The sequence below is a fragment of the Pollachius pollachius genome (assembly GCF_949987615.1).
Source record: "Pollachius pollachius genome assembly, chromosome: 1".
NCBI lineage: Eukaryota > Metazoa > Chordata > Actinopteri > Gadiformes > Gadidae > Pollachius > Pollachius pollachius.
Genome location: NC_136934.1, coordinates 17,073,657 through 17,091,094, shown reverse-complemented (window position 1 = coordinate 17,091,094; position 17,438 = coordinate 17,073,657). Strand labels below are relative to the sequence as shown.

The window sequence follows — 17,438 nt, the reverse complement described above, 5'->3', positions numbered from 1 at the left end:
ATGTGGACGTCCAAACACAACATAATGACAAGCTATGGTGGGAGCCAGTGTCTCCTAATAGCATGGGCAGAAGTGCGGCATTCGCTATGATTTTGTTTATTTTAGTTTTTTGGTGAATGTAAAAATAACTTGACAATTACGGAGCGATGCAATGAAACGGGGAGGTCTGTGAGCTTCCTGTCTGGATGATTTCCTCTGAAGATGGTTTGAAGACAATACAACATTTCTTAACTGTGTTGACAGTTGAATTGTAATGTGAATATCACCAGTGGTTTGAATATCACAGCAACAGTGACACAAAACAATGCAACTATGGTTTATTTGACATCATTGAAAACAGAAAAATAAAATAGTAATGAAAGGGTGGAGAGAACCTTTAGAACCTTTAGGATTAGTATGGTTTTGTTTACCTTTGCATGTAAAAACTGTTCTCCCGTTGTTTCGGTTCACAGACTTGTTGTTCTAGGATGAAGGGTAGGATTGTGATTCTCATCCTTAAAACCAGAACTAGATTGAAGAAAACACTGGTTGATAGAGGTCACTTCGATGAAAGAATTAGCATTGTGGTTTTATCATAATAATGCCATTGCGTTTCCACTTAACACTAAAGCCCCACTACACCTCCCCTCCATCATTAACACCACCCCATCCTCAAAAATCAGCTTCACTACAGCCACCACTACCGCCATGACAAACATCACTTCCATCCTCTCCATCCCTATCCCCCCATCTTCACCACCCCCCATCAGCTTGACTACCTCCACCCTCCTCCACCTCCACCCTCACCATCAACCCCTATTGCTTCCCTACCTCTACCCTTCTCCACCACCACCATCATAACCACCTCCCCCCATTGCTTCAATACCTCCACCCTCCTCTACCACCACCATCACCATCAGCCCCCATCATTTCACTATCTCCCACCCATATCCAACAGCACCATCATCACCATGCAACAGCTCCACTTAAGATGCAGCATCAGCCAAACAGTCGGTGTCTCTTGTTCAGGTTGCTCTTATTTCAGTCTCAGACACCTTTGTGAACATCTGACAGGGAAGACATATCTCTCTCTCTCTCTCTCTCTCTCCCTCTCTCTCTGTGTGTCTCTCTCTCTCTCTCTCTCTCTCTCTCTCTCTCTCTCTCTCTCTCTCTCTCTCTCTCTGTATTTGCTCCATGGAGCGCAACAGCTCTGGTTTCAGAAGTAAATTTCCCATTCATTTTCTCCATTGACTTTTCAGAAAAGTGTTATGTCCAAAAAATAAGTATGGAATCCAGCCAATTATCTGTCAAGTTAGTGGTGACCATAAAACATTTGATTCGGGGTGAAAGAAAATTGGAAAACGGAAGAAAAAGCAAAGGTACAAGACTGTACATTATTTTGTGATCTGCCATAAATCATTGCACTTTTTCCGACGGCTTCCAACCCAACAATCTTGGTCATTATTATATTGTTTAGATTGTGAATAAAAGTTGTTTCATATAGTGTATATAGTGTTGTCAGCAACATGGTATATTCCTTCATTCCTGACTGCAATCACCGCATGTGCGTCCATCAATGCCGGTTCTACCAGAGCCTTTTAGAGAGAATCTCATCTTAATAGCTCTGGGTTCTACTGGTTCCAAACGAGTGTGGTCGCTAAGACACGGTCGATGATTATATAAGTTAATAACGTTACCTGTTTTTAATACATGTGAATTCAGTTTCGTATTCCAGTAATGTAATCATTCAACATTACGTATTCCTAGCTTGTACACTACCCAGATTACTAAATAGCACCCACTCTCTCATCACTCATCATCAACCACTTATCCGTGGTCGGGTCGCGGGGCAGCAGCTCAAGCAGGGGGCCCCAGACTTCCCTTTCCCGGGCCACATTGACCAGCTCTGACGGGGGGATCCCGAGGCGTTCCCAGGCCAGTGTGAAGATATAATCTCTCCACCTAGCCCTGGGTCTTCCCCGAGGCCTCCTCCCCACTGGTCGTGCCTGGAACACCTCCCTAGGGGGGCGCCCGGGGGGCATCCTTACCAGATGAACCACCTCAACTGACTCCTATCTAAGCAGAGGAGTAGTGGCTCTAATCCAATTTCTTCATGGATGGCTGAGCTTCTCCCTCTATCCCTAAGGGAGACGTGAGCCATCCTCCTGAGAAAACCCATTTCGGCCGCCATTTCGGCCGCCATTTCGTAACCCCAATCTCGTTCTTTCTGTCATCACCCATCCTTCATGACCATAGGTGAGGGTAGGAACGAAGATTGACCGGTAGATCGAGAGCTTTGCCTTCCGGCTCAGCTCTCTTTTCGTCTGTGCGGTAAAGCGAGTGCGATACTGCGCCCACTGCTCCGATTCTCCGGCCAATCTCACGCTCCATCGTCCCCTCACTCGTGAACAAGACCCCAAGGTACTTGAAGAACTCCCTCACTTGGGATAAGGACTCATTCCCTACCCAGAGTAGGCTGCCCAGCCGCTTCACAATTGGCTGCGAACCGATCCAGTGAGGGCTGAAGGTCACAGGTCGATGATGCAATCAGGACCACATCATCTGCAAAAAGCAGGCACCTCAACCGAACTGCAACCACTCCCCACCACGACTATGCCTCAAACAGGACTGGTGACAAAGCGCAGCCCTGGCGGAGGCCAACATCCAACAGGGAACATATCCGACTTACAGCCAAAAAACGCGGAAACAGCTCTCGTTTTGGGAGTACAGAGGTTGGATGGCCCTGAGGAGTGACCCCCTCCCCCCATACTCCTGCAGCACCTCCCACAGTACCTCCCGGGGGACCCTGTCATACGCCTTCTCCAAATCCACAGAACACATGAAGACCGCATTGGGCATACTCCGAGGACCCCTCCAGGATCCTTGCCAGAGTGAAGAGCTGGTCTGTGGTTCCACGTCAGGGGTGGAGTCTGCGTTATTCCTCTTCCATCTGAGGTTCGACTATCGGCCGAACCCTCCTTTCCAGCACCTTGGATTAGACTTGAACAGGGAGGCTGAGTAGTGTGATACCCCGGTAATTGGCACACACTCTCTGGTCCCCCTTTTTGAACAGGGGAACCACCACCCCGGTTTGCCACTCCTTTGGCACTGTCCCAGACTCCCACACAATGTTGAAGAAGTGTGTCAACCAAGACAGCCCCTTCACACCCAAAGTATTTCAGCATTTCTGGCCGGATCTCATCAAATCATAAATAGCACTGCTAGTGCTATATCATATTCTATAGCAACTTATTTTTCAAAATGGAGAGCTCAATTCCTCTACTTCTCTAACAAGCACTCTCTACATTTCCATTGATCTAAGGCCAATCATGGTTGCTGCGGTAAGCGATCGAGTTCAGTGGCAGCAGCTATCGACGACTTGACTTTCGCAGGTGCGATAAACGTTTCCAACAGCGAGCTCCACCAATCAACGACGTCATGTTACATTTAAGGATTGTGGGTAGAAAACATGTTGCTTAAAACTTTTCTTTAACTTGTGGCTTCTACAGGAGCATATACCATCGTTAGAATCGTCAGAATATAAGTGCTTATGGTAAGAATACTTTGCATGGTTACGACATTATGGCATAATCAAAACCTCTATGCAGAATATGAATGGGATTTTCCCTTCCGGAACCACACTGTTGTGCTCTATTGCCAGCTGATAATGATGGACTTGGCCTATGTGGTATTAAAAGTGTTTGTGACTTTGACAGCAGTTTTGACATCGCTGTTTTCCTGTTCTGCTGGTGAAAAATTAGGCTAGATCTCCAGAGTCTGAATCAGTGGCGTGATGCTATGAATAAATTTTTTCTTTATAGAGAAAGAGTGATGAAACTAGTGTTCATTAGTCATTATTAACTACGGAATTTCTCCTTTTTAAACACTTAACTGGGTATTTTGAATTACAATAAAAGGGTTTCAGAGTCATTGCAACGCACATTATATATCTCTCTCTATCACTCTCTCTCTCTCTCTCTCTCTGGCTCTTTCTCTATCTCTCTCTCTCATTTCCTCGCTCTCTGGCTCTTTATCTCTCTCTTGATCTTTATCTCTCTCTCCCCCCTCTCTCTCTCTCTCTCTCTCTCAGTCTCTCTCTCTCCCTCTCTCTCTAGCACTTTATCACTCTCTCTGGCTCTTTCTCTCTCTCTCTCTCTCTCTCTCTCTTTGTCTCTCTCTCTCTCTCAGCCTCTCTCTCACTCCCTCTCTCTGGCACTTCATCTCTCTCTATCTCTATCTCTCTCTCTCTCTCTCTCTCTCTCTCTCTCTCTCTCTCTCTCTCTCTCCCTCCCTCCCTCAAAGTGTAGTGGGGCCCTCTCTTCCAACTTGCCAATTTCAGCATGGCCCCCACAGCTCAGTGTAGATGGTACTTGACATATGATGTGGTAATAAGAACAGTAATTAGATCTGTGGTTGCAGAGGAGAGAGATGGAGGATGTTCCATCGATGTAGGGGAGGTAGGGCTCGTTGAAGTTTTAATGGACACTGAAACCAGAAAAAATTGTGATCTGAAATGTATTTCTGCCTGGGAAAGACATGCCTTCCTGCTCTTTTTGGTGGGTGTATCGTGTGATGTCACACAAGATGATTCACGATTCAAATTGATTCATTTTATTTGAGGTGAAGTATATGTTATACAGTTCAGGTTGTTTACTTTTTTGATTTGAACATTTTCTATATCAGGTGTATGCATTGATGAATTCACAGTCTGGGAAAATAACATTAAAGGAGACACATTATACCACCAGATGTGAGTGTGATTAGCCTTACAAGCCGTTTCGAAAATCTGCCCCATATGACATCACTAGGGGGCGTGTCCACCTAGATCTGTGCTGGATAGATGAGCAATTTACTTCAGTCCACTGGGTAGACTGGTAGACTGATCTATCCAGCACAGATCTAGGTTGACACACCAACTAGTGATGTCATATGGGGAAGATTTTCAATCGGCTTGTAAGGCTAATCACACTCACACCTGGTGGTAAATATGTCTCCCTTAAAATTAAAAGCTTTCGGCTTTTTTTTCATGAGAAATTATTCTTTAGTAGGTTTGTTGTTCCCAGGGTGTTAGAAACATTCTGACACATTATTGAGGTCAGATTAATAGTCTAGTCACGATGTAGCCTGGACTTCAGCAGTCTCAAGGATAACCAGGTTTCACTCTCCGGCTCTTAGGGCCAGCAGTACCAATATGAAGAGTCTGCAAAACAACCCAACAAACAAAAACACATTCCCTTAGAGATTAATTTTACTGGTATATCACATCAATAAGGGGTGTACTTTGAATACAAAAACATTTGTCTTTCTTTTGAGAATATGGTACCATTTTGCCCTGTCAGCCTTTTTGAGAATTGTATCAAAATCAAACACCATTCTGCTTCATCCACTAGAAAATACCGGAATTTGTGTTACTAAAGTTTCCAATGTACCTACCCTTAAATTAGACCAATATCCTGATTCTGAGTCTGATTCTATGGTCACATCGTTCTCACTTCATGACTTAGACGTTTAAACAATGCTTTGTTTAGAATTCTAGTCCACACTTAGCGCCAATAGTCAATAGTCCTGCGGGGAGACATGAGATCAATCACTGTTTGGATCCATGTCATCATCATTGATCAAGTGGAACTTGGCCCTGGTTGTTTTAATGGGAAAAGTAACTTTCTTAAGTTAAACACTTTTCTCTAACCGTGCAACCATGCTAAGACTGGTTAAGACCCTTATTGATGTTTGGCTTCAAAACACTGAGTCCGGTCAGGAGACTGAAGTCATCATTGAGTAAAATGTGTTTTTCATTTTATATAGTTGTATAAAGGGATCAGTTTTATGTATAACATAGTACATAAGATATATATGGTATTTGGTGTGTGTGTGTGTGTTCGTGTGTGTGTGTGTGTGTGTGTGTGTGTGTGTGTGTGTGTGTGTGTGTGTGTGTGTGTGTGTGTGTTTGTGTGTGCTATTAATCTGCTGCGTCTCAGTCAACACGGTAATCAGACACTCTACATGCACACTGTCGAACAGCCAGTGGTCCAGAAGTCCACTTGTGTAAGCCGGCCATGTTCTTCACCCTGTTGAAATGGCATTTGATTGAGAACCAAGCTCTGTATTCCACCACCGCCTGGGGGCACGTCCGCCAGCGCGGGGAGCGGGAGTGAAGATGTATTTCCATTTCGATTTTGAAATGAGGTGCGATGTGTTTGGAACACTCTTTTCAATTGTAGACACTAAGGTGTCTTCGATTGTCCTCCAAACCAAACCAGATAAATGACCCACTAAGATTGATATTGAATTGCAGAATATGAACCGTGTCCAGCCCACTGAGGCAGAGGAGCTGAGCAGGGATTGGTCGGCTGCTTGTAATGCAATGCGGAGGCTTCTGATGTTTTTTTCTCCACATCTGACCTCTATTTGGGTTCTCTGCTGCAAGAACATCGGCTCAGCTCTTAATGTAGGCGAAGGAACAGAGACAGAAACTGCAGCCCTGAATCAATTGATTTTGTATTTTACTGAAGCAGAGAAGAAGAAGAAGAAGAAGAAGAAGAAGAAGAAGAAGAAGAAAATGGACAGACGCATCATCTCACTGCAATGTTAATCTTCCAGGGTCATCTCAGGTATAGAAGCTATCACAGTGTCTCACTGCAATGTGAATCGTCGAGGGTCATTTCAGGTATAGAAGCTACCACAGTGTCACACTGTAAATGTAATCTTCCAGGGTTATCTCAGGTATAGAAGCTATCACAGTGTTACACTGTAAATGTAATCTTCCAGGGTAATTTCAGGTATAGAAGCTATCACAGTGTCACACTGTTTCTTTAATCTTCCAGGGTCATCTTAGGTAGTAACCGCAGCATCTCACTTTAACGTTAAGCTTCCTGGTTCATCTCAGGTATAGAAGTGACAGCAGCCATTCCTCCTCTCTGCAGCTTAACCTTTCACACACAGTCATTTGTGCACCATTTTTCTCTCGTAATCTCGTGACAGCTTTAGTGATTTGACTGACGGGGAGAATTTTTTCATTGAAACCTGAGAAGAAAAAAACTGAACTGACAAGAAAGTATTTTGTTTTCTCCCTGCTGCCATTAGCGCCTCAACCCAGTCAGCTTAAACCTGCTGCAAAGGCTTTTATTCTTGATAAATCATTAATCGTTAATAAATTATTATTGGTGGTGCCTCTTTTCTTCAAAAGGGGTTACTGATCCTCTGTTGTAGCTTTTGTTATATCTTGTTCGTTTGAGGCCCAAGGTACTGTCTGGAAAATGAATATCTACCAAGTGATCCAAGAAAGGTTTCCTCGGTATAAAGAACTTCGTGGCCCCTAAATACCCTTCTGTCTCCAAACACTCCAGAGTCTCGTTAGAAGTCAGTCATGATCTTATTGAAATGGTCAGGTTCCTATGCAGGCCCTTAACAGCTAGAGATGGATTAATGCTTAGAGGTAGTTCACCGAGGTAGAGTGCACGCACACGCAGTCATACACTCACACACACACGCACGCATGCATGCATGCACGCGCACACTCACCCAAAATCGTATACGCATGCACGCATGCAAGCTCCCACAGAAACACAAACATGCACGCACACACACACACACACACACACACATGCAAACATGCACACATGCACAGTACACACACACACACACACACACACACACACACACACACACACACACACACACACACACACACACACACACACACACATCAATAAAGGGGATTGAATGTGCTCAGTTGATCTTCATTAGGCTCTTACCTAACGAGTGAGTGAGGAGTGTGAATGATGTAATCCCACTATGGCTACAGATCTAAAGAAGCCCCAATAGATATAGAAGAGTTCAGTCTGACTCTTGAGATTACATCCAATCATTCCCATGACCTCGGAATTAGCCGTGTGGATACAAAGAATCTTATTTTGGTAGCAAGAATGAGACGATATAAGACCCAGGGGGCCAATATGAGTCCAGACATAAAGGGGGTCCGCCTCTCTGTTGGAGGTCTCTGTGGAGCACTGCATCTTCCTTACATGTGCATTTAGCATTCAGTCTTCTTGTTTTGCTCAGCGACATAGTCAGCGACGGAGCACAATCCACTTCACAAACAGACAAACAAGTCTTCTCCAGAGACAATTTGAGAATAACGTCGACGAGGACTTAACACTGGGGAGCCGTGGGATCCCTCAAATGGGCATTTAGCAGAGATGAGGATCTCAACAGTTCAGCTGAAGTCCCACTATTGTTTCACTGTGAGGGAGCACTGCAGCGCACTTCATGCAACTTGTTTGTATGTCATCAGATGGTGGCTGTTCTTAATGTTAGCCAAAAGCACATTTCCAACCTAGGCAGGAAAAATAAATGTCCATCCAGTTCTCTTCTATTCTATCCTATCCTATAAAACTCATGCATTTTTTAATTTTTCAAATCTGTTTGTCTGCCTGTCCTTTAGGGCTGGGCGATTAATAAAAAATTGATCCCAAACAGAAAAGCTGGATACATATCTGTACATTATTTTGGATTCAAACATTTTCTATTTGACCATTTTGTGTATTTTTTTAAGGCGAAATGTCAAAGTTCTCAGTTGCAAAGTGTTTTTTTGTAGAGACATGCTGAATAAATACATCATGATTTCAAACTCAAAAATAATCGTGTGTGTGTGTGTGTGTGTGTGTGTGTGTTTTGTGTGTGTGTGTGTGTCTATGTGTGTGTGTTTGTGTGTGTGTGTGTGTGTGTGTGTATGTGTGTGTGTGTGTGTGTGTGTGTGTGTGTTTGTGTGACTCTCTCTCTCTCGTTCTCTCTCGTTCTCTCTTCCTGTCTGTCCTTTCTCTCTCTTTTTTTGGCTTTAGAAATCTGTCAGATCGCGTCCCATGAGTCCTGTGGGCCTTCTTTGATGCCCATTCAGGACATTTAGAACATCAAAGAAAAGCATAGGATGGTTTCAGACAAGAGAGAGAGACAGAGATTGAGCAAGAGAAAAATAGGGAGAGAGAGAGGGAGAGAACGAGATAAGAAGAGAGATTTGTAGAGAGAGATGGAGTGATAAAGAGAGGGAGAAAGATGGAGAGAGAAAGAAAGATGGGGGGACAGAGAAAAATGGAAGAGAGAGAGGGAGAAAAAGAGTTGTGGAGAGATGGAGGGAGAAAGAGGCAGATACAAAGAGAGATGGGGGGACAAAGAAAAAGGGAAGAGATAGAGGGAGAAAGAGATTTGAAATTAACATGCTGAGGAACTGCAGTGCATCTACTTGGGGTCCAAATAGTTGAATTAAACAAACAACATCACATGTGTTGTGTTATGTCACCCGCGCAAGAACAATGTCAGAATCATCCATGCAGCAAAGACTTTTAATTATAAGGGATTGCTGTGCATTTGTCATGGCTTCGCCGTGTCCGATTCTAAAGTCTGCTGTTGTAATCGGCAGAATGGCGTCCATGCAATGCGTAAATAAAACCGTTCACTGTTAACATTCTAGGGTAAAGGTGCATCTGTGTTTCGTGACACTCTAAACGCAGTCCGATGTCTGATGTCGGACACAGGGGACCCTCTGCGTTTGGCAGTGGCCATGGCCTGTCTCCAGTAAATCAAGCTTCAGAGAGGGGAGCGCTTTCTGGAATTGCTCTAGCCCCCTATTCCACGGTGGGTCCTTGGTTGTGCTGCCTGGGCTGTGGCACAGGTGTTCCTTTAATCACTGAGCCAGGGAGCCCAGGTCTGGAAGCAGCCAGGCTCAGGTGGACACCGGTGGATTGCTCTCCCCAAGCACCAGGCTCACCCAAACAACCAGCAAAACACCCTGAAAACATACACAGACATCTATATATATGTTTCATCATTATTTACACCTGGGGGCTTTGGTGGGATCAGCTAGGTCCCAAAAGACCTTTGGGTAATAGCTTTGATGTGAGAAATGGCTTCATGGAATGCCCTGGTGGGTGTATTATTATTACTTTGTAATAAATTGGACGGCGTGTTGTAATCCATTGCTATGCGTGATTGGCAGGTGCAACCCGTCACTGTGGATGGATTTCTTTGTGATGAGGTGGCTTGGGTTCAACAACACTATGTCCTCCACGCCTGGAAACCTATTTTACACAGGGATCCAAAACACATTGAATACCATCATTCATAATGCGTTGTGTTTTGTCTGTCGGTCTGTAGATTCAGGCTTGGGGCTACGTCCAATGATGACACTGTAATATATCACAAAACATTTTCTTTCAAAATGTTTCAGTCCTGTGTAGTGAAAGCTGAAGTAACACATTACCGTTCGGAGGAAGCTTCCCTCTTGTCTGGTGAATGATTTATTAGGTGTGCATATGGCAGAGGTAAACATATATGTTGTGATAAGGCTTATGTTTTCGCATAAAAAGCGATGTGTTTTTTATCCCTGCGTTTTATAAGGGGCTAATGTAAAACGTTACGTTAATTTCCCTAAACTCCACAGAAGAATCTCACATTAAGATTCTCATGGAGTATTTTCAGTATCTGTTTCCAGCTAAACACAAGATCCAACAACGTGACTTCTGGAGATGGTGTGTGCTTAACACATAGACATGGTTAAGACTTGTCGCGCTGGGACTTTGTATGCTAATTGCGTAATGTCACATTAGTATGTGGCTCAATGCAGGAACTTAAATAGGAGAAAGAGTGCATATAAATGAAGGGATTTGTGAGTGGTGTCGTGGTGGCAACCAGGGTTTTGGGCAGTTTTCAAACGTAGGGCAGAAGGAATCCTAAGAGGAAGACAATAATATAGTAATCTAATATATATTAGCACCAGAGGTTCAGATTCTGGACAGAATCAGATTCTGGTGTTAAAGATCCCTTTGTCTCCTGAAATTATTTCGGAAGTCATGGGTCTTCTGACGGCCGCTGTCTGGCTAAACTCAGCAGAAAGGTCATGGATACTGTTACATTAATATGTTATATATGAATTTATATGAAACTGGCAGTTAGGTCATGAATAATATTTTTATTGATATGGGTTACATGACTACATATTATCTGGCAAAGGTGTGCTGTTAATATGATCATATATATTGACAATAGAACAATAGACAATAAAATAGGTTTATAAATTAATTCAGTTGGAGTATTGTTTGTGTGTTCAGTCAGAGTATTGTTTGAATGTTAAGTCAGACAAATGTTTGAATTTTCAGCTAGAGTGATGTTTGAATACATAAGTATAATAATGCTTGAATGTCAGTTAGAGGGATGTTTGAATAAATAAGAATAGTAATGCGCGAATGTCAGTTATAGTGATGTTTAAATACATAAGTATAGTAATGCTTGAATTTCAGTTATAGTGATGTTTGCATGTTGCAAGTAGGGTCATGTTTGGAAGTGGAAACCGACCCAGTTTTCAATCCGGTAGCCTCATAGGCACATGACACATGGTAATACACACTGCAGAGTCCAACCTCATGATGTTCTAGCCTCGTCGGCTGTGATTTGCTGCCCGTCCACATGCATCTTTACGTGTTTCATTTCTCCGTGTTTGAGAGTGATGTGAGGTGTGATGTACCGGGAGTGCGTAACTCCGACCACATCCCTCCGCCATATCCGCTGTGGTGGGGGGCGAGCTGTTGTCCTGCACCATATCACGTAGCCCCCGTACCACGATGACTCAGCCATTGATGCGGCAAAACAGGAGTCTCTGTGGAGCGCTGAGCGGCTTCCTCTTCACATGCCCTCCTCTTCACATGCCCTCCTCGCTGTGTGTGTATGTGTGTGTTGTGTTCTTCTTTTGTGCATTTATGTGTGTGTGTGTTGTGTTCTTCTGTTGTGTACTTGTGTGTATGTCTTCTGAGTGTGTGCACTCTTCTGTTTTTTTGACCGCATGCTTCTGGTTTTTGTCAATCTGTGTGTTAGCAGATATTGTCCTACTAAATGACATATATAAGCGTGTATTACATGTGTTTATATACATGTAACCTGTGTCTGTGTGTGTTTGTGTGTGCGTGCATGTCTGTGTGTGTGTGTGTGTGTGTGTGTGTGTGTGTGTGTGTGTGTGTGTGTGTGTGTGTGTGTGTGTGTGTGTGTGTGTGTGTGTGTGTGTGTGTGCTGTGCAGAGATCCGCGAAGCCTTCAAGGTGTTCGACCGGGACGGGAATGGCTTCATCTCCAAGCAGGAGCTGGGCATGGCCATGCGCTCGCTGGGCTACATGCCCAACGAGGTGGAGCTTGAGGTCATCATCCAGAGGCTGGATATGGACGGTGAGGGCACACCTTACACTGCAACGCACACATAAACACACACAGACGCCTTACACTGCAACACACACACACACACTGCCAACTTACATTGCAACACACAGACACATACCTTACACTGAAACACACACACACACACACACCTTACACTGCAACACACACACACAAACACACAGACCTACGCGCACACACCCACACACACACACACACACAAACACATTTAACAATGCAACACACACACGCTCACACACTTCAACACACACACTGCAACACACACCTTACACTGCAACACACACGCACACCCCTTACACTGCAAAACACACACGGAAACTAACTCTTAGTTACTTACTAAATTTAATCTACACACTGGCACAGTACTAGTATCGACTTGGGAAGCCGACTTGTAGATCAAATTAATTACTAGCTCAGGAAATACAGCAGCTCCATCACTTTTTACTCCTAACTCCTTTTCTTCAGTTTCACATTCATTTCCTCTAAATTGCATTCTCCCACCATTTCAGAGCATCGGAAAGTCAATACTTTTTTGAAACACACACACACACACACACACACACACACACACACACACACACACACACACACACACACACACACACACACACAGGTTTAGAACAGGTTTAGGATACTCTTGAGGAAACAGTGCATTAAACATAACAATGTACATTAAGAGGTAAATTCTCCTATTTAATAACAAGCGGATTATCCTTGAACCATCGGGTACATATTGTACAACCACAACAGATTAAACAAAACACAACTTGTGCTGTTCCTCCACAACAACCGATGATTCACAGCTGCTCTCCTGCTCCCTCACAGGTGACGGACAAGTTGACTTTGAAGAGTTTGTGACCCTCCTGGGACCCAAGCTGACAGCGGGAGGGCTGCCAGATAAGTTCAACGGCACCGACTTTGATTCGGTCTTCTGGAAGGTAATCACCAGACTGTGCAACTAATAGCCAACGAAAGGGCAGTAAGAGCAGAGAGAGTACCGGAGTCATCAGTCTAATGAGGTGAAATGCTGGCGTAATGATAAACGCAATTTGTCCCACACACTGTCCCATGGGCAAGCTTCAATCCTCAATAACGACTCATGAGGACGACATCCTTACGTGAACATTGATTGTTTTCAGAAACATTTAGTGAAGCGCAGGGTGGAGGGCATGAATCAGTGAGGTGACGTTGTTGGGGGGGGGAATCCATGCAGCCTTTTCACAGCCAGTTCTGCACCAGTTCTTCTTTAAAGAAGATTTTTTTTTTTGAATTCAGAATAGCTATCCTGTGGGGACACCCTTCGTTATCAATTGTGCATTAACCTAAATTAGCATGTAAACAGATAGGATCTCCTTTGGTGACAGTTTGCTGAGGTAATTACCTGCTCACCGTGACAACCTAATGGAATGTATAGATTAAAGCCTCCTTTTTGGCGGCGTGCAAGATCTGTCAGATCATGGCTGTGATAACGACCCCGGCAATAATGATGAGCAAACTGCAGACGTTAAGACACAAAGAAAAACACAGAAGGAAAGTAAGATGGGTCAGTGGGCAGACTGTCGCAGCCATAAGCTGCATTGTGTGATCGGGAAAGAAAGATTATTATTATTTTTTTTATGGTTGTACTGTTGATTGTGGAGCTCGATAAAACACAATAACTGTGTTTGTTGTGAAATTGTTACGCGTGGTTTCGGTGATGGGTTTATACAAATGTGTTTCCGTCCTTAAGCTTAAATTGTGAAAGAAGACATCAATACATTGGTTGTTTCAGAAAATATATTAATAACTTGGGTCCTTGGGATGAACTTCAATTCTATTTGTATCCTGCACTATTCATTCATCCACACAGAACCATTATTCACATCAGTGGTGTGTGTCTTTGTGTGTGTGTTTGTGTGTGTGTGTGTGTTTGTGTGTGTCTTTGTGTGTGTGTGTGTGTGTGTGTGTGTGTGTGTGTGTGTGTGTGTGCGTGTGTGTGTGTGTGTTTGTGTGACTCTGTTAATGTGTGTGTCTATATCCATTTGAGTGTGTCTTTGCCCTGCTATTGCTCTAAAATGGAAGCATCCTTCTGGAAAGTAATTGAATGCGCCTGTGTGTGTATGTACATGTGTGCGTGCGATCACATGTGTGTTTGTGGATCTGCATGTGCGACCATGAGTTCCCCCAGTGTGACATGCAGAAGCTGACTGTGGAGGAGCTGAAGAGACTGCTGTACGACACGTTCTGCGACCACCTGACCATGAAGGACATCGAGAACATCATCATGACAGAGGAGAACCACATTCAGAACCCAGAGGACTGCCAGGTGGACATCGACAGTAAGACAGAACAGACAAAACATTCAGAACACGCGGAACACGCAGAACACGCAGAACACACAGAACATGCAGCACATGCAGAACACACAGAACATGCAGCACATGCAGAACACATAGAACACGCAGAACACAGAGACCACACAGAACACAGAACAACACACAGAACATGCAGCACATGCAGAACACATAGAACACGCAGAACACAGAGACCACATAGAACACAGAACAACACACAGAACACCGAACAACACACAGAACACACAGAACACACAGAACATGCAGCACACACAGAACACATAGAACACACAGAACAAAGAGAACAGACAAAACACACAAAACACGCAGAACACACAGAACACAAAGAACACAGAACAACACACGTAACAGAACACAAAGAACACAGAACAATACACGTAACAGAACACAAACAACACATAGAAAACAGAACAACACCCAGAACACAGAACAACACACAGAACACAGAACAGCACACGGAACTCACAAAGCACAAAGTACACAGAACAACACTCAGAACACAGAAGTACAAACAGAACACACGGAACCCATGGATCATAGAACATATAGAACACACAGAACCAAAGCAACACACGGAGCAGGCAAAATAGGCGGAACACGCAGAACACATGAAGCAAACAGAACAGACAAAACACATAGAACAGGCGGAACACACAGAAAACAGAACCACACATGAAGCACGCAGAACATGCAGAACACGTAGAACCATGTTCCAACACACATCAACTAACTGCAAAGCTACTTTATTCTCGTGTTTTTTAAATACAGAGAATACATTTATGGGTCATTAGGGGGCAGGTAGGCTTTAGGCATGCTCTTCATCAGGCGTAGAGGTTAGGCTGTGGACAGTACGGGGAAAAGTATGTCGACCGAACCCATCCTGTTGGGGCCACGACACCACCCTGCACCCAGGGCCACACATTGTCCACTGGGCAACACGGCATCCCTTATTGAAGCCGCCCTGAAGAGGCCAGATTGTCCACTCTCCTCAATCCATCTCTCTACATCCCTAGTTGCAATGTGTTCTGTTGTTTCCTTATGTTATGCTTCATATTTATTTAATAGCTTAATAGTTTGTTATATTTTTCTACGACTACGTAGTTTATGCTTCCATGCCCTAAGAACTGAATTGTTCGGAATTTCCCTGTTATGCTGGGCATTTGATAAATAATACACTTTGACCTTATATCATTGCTGGGCCCAGGTCCAGTTTGTAGTCAAGCCTGTCCAGTTAAGGACTTTTAAGGAAAAAATGACTTGGAATAAACTTAACTTGTTTTTGTTTAAAAAACAAGTTAAAAAATTATAAAGAAAAGTTATTCTTGTAAAAGGATTACAAAGAGAACCTGTGGAGTGGAGACGTGGGAGCTGGCGGGGGGGGCGGGGTGAATTCATCTTGACTCAATTTACCCCGACTCAATTACCAGGCTGCTTCAAAAACTTAATAAAGCCCCGGTTATAAACATCCTTATTGGTTCCAAAGAGCTTATTCTGCCACCTTCGAGAAAATAAGATGACACTCGTCTGTGGTCTACTCCGCTCCTTTCCTGTGGAAATGATCGGGCTACGGTCCATTCCTCTGTGAAGCTCCAATCACCAATGTAATCTTAACGCAATTTTACGTACCGAATCAGGGGTGAAAACAATCATACCTGGAATTTTTCGTGTTTGTGAACATCCTCATTCTGGGGTGTTTTGTCTCTCATTTAGAGAGACAAAACTAGACTAGACTCCTACCCAGTCAGCCATTCAGTAAGACTTGATTTAATTGGACCGGAGACAATGTCTGATTATGTTAATGCATCCCCGTCTCCTCTTCTCCCTCACCTTGGTTCTCCTCTCTTCCCACTAGGCTCCAGTCCCACGGTGAAGCAGATGTATGATAATGTTTCTCCCTCACCTTGGTTCCTCTCTGCCCAATAGGCTCCAGCACTAAGCAGACATAAAATAATGTTTGTCCCTCACCTTGGTTCCTCTCTCTGCCCGCTAGGCTCTAGCCCGACGCAGCAGACGTATGATAATTGTTCCCCCTCACCTTGGTTCTCCTCTTTGCCCGCTAGCCTTCAGCCCGACACAGCAGTCGTAAGATTCTGTTTCTCCCTCACCTTGGTTCTCCTCTCTGCCCGCTAGGCTCCAGCCCGACAGTGAAGCAGACCTGCGTTCGGAAGAGTCTGATCTGCGCCTTCGCAATCGCCTTCATCATCAGCGTCATGCTGATCGCAGCCAATCAGGTGCTCCGGAGCGGCATGAAGTAGGACTCGAGAGCTGAGGATTATTCTGAACTCACTACAAAGAACAACAACACATTGTGGAGAACAAAACACACAAAACAAAACCGACACGAAACTGTAGTGGTGATGATGCCCTCGGGTCTTCAGGAGAAGATATCGCTGCAGTGACTCGCTGACAACTTACAGAGCCCCTCAGAATATACTATATTATCATCGTCCTGTGATATGGCCTCCATGCGCTACCCATTGTGGTGTTTGCGTGTGTTTGTGCCAAAATGTGAGTGCGTGGGTTTGGGTGTGTGTTTGGGTGCGCATGTGTTTGTGTGTGCATGAACGTGCCTGTGCGTATGTATGTGGTTGTGTGTGTGTGTGTGTGTGTGTGTGTGCACTTATTTGTGTGAGAATATAATTGTGTGTGTGTGCGGCCACCCAAGTACTGTGTAAAGTAAAGTCCGGTTGTCTACTGTGGAAAGCGATGTGCCAAGTCTCCAGCTGTGCATGTGTCCCCTGCACCACGGTGGGGGGGGTCGTGTCGTGCAATGTATTACTAAACATACAGATCCGGATGACGTCATTGAACCCAGGGAGCGCGGGGGGGGGGGTTAGAGTGTACACAACAGCGAGCAACCCCCGTGGAAGGGGAACCGATGTCGTAACCC

General features: G+C 44.3%; 1 protein-coding gene across 1 annotated transcript in view; it reads left to right on the top strand.

Moving 5' to 3' along the window:
* The window catches only part of cabp7a (calcium binding protein 7a), a gene marked incomplete at both ends in the record, with an annotated part of 21,473 nt that extends 4,670 nt beyond the window's left edge, over window positions 1-16,803 (top strand). The window contains 4 exons of the mRNA XM_079754820.1: window positions 12,042-12,185; window positions 13,020-13,132; window positions 14,362-14,512; window positions 16,679-16,803. Of these exons, the coding sequence (XP_079610946.1) occupies window positions 12,042-12,185; window positions 13,020-13,132; window positions 14,362-14,512; window positions 16,679-16,803 (533 nt within the window). The remainder of the gene's footprint in view (window positions 1-12,041; window positions 12,186-13,019; window positions 13,133-14,361; window positions 14,513-16,678) is intronic.
* Between the last annotated feature and the right edge of the window lie 635 nt (window positions 16,804-17,438).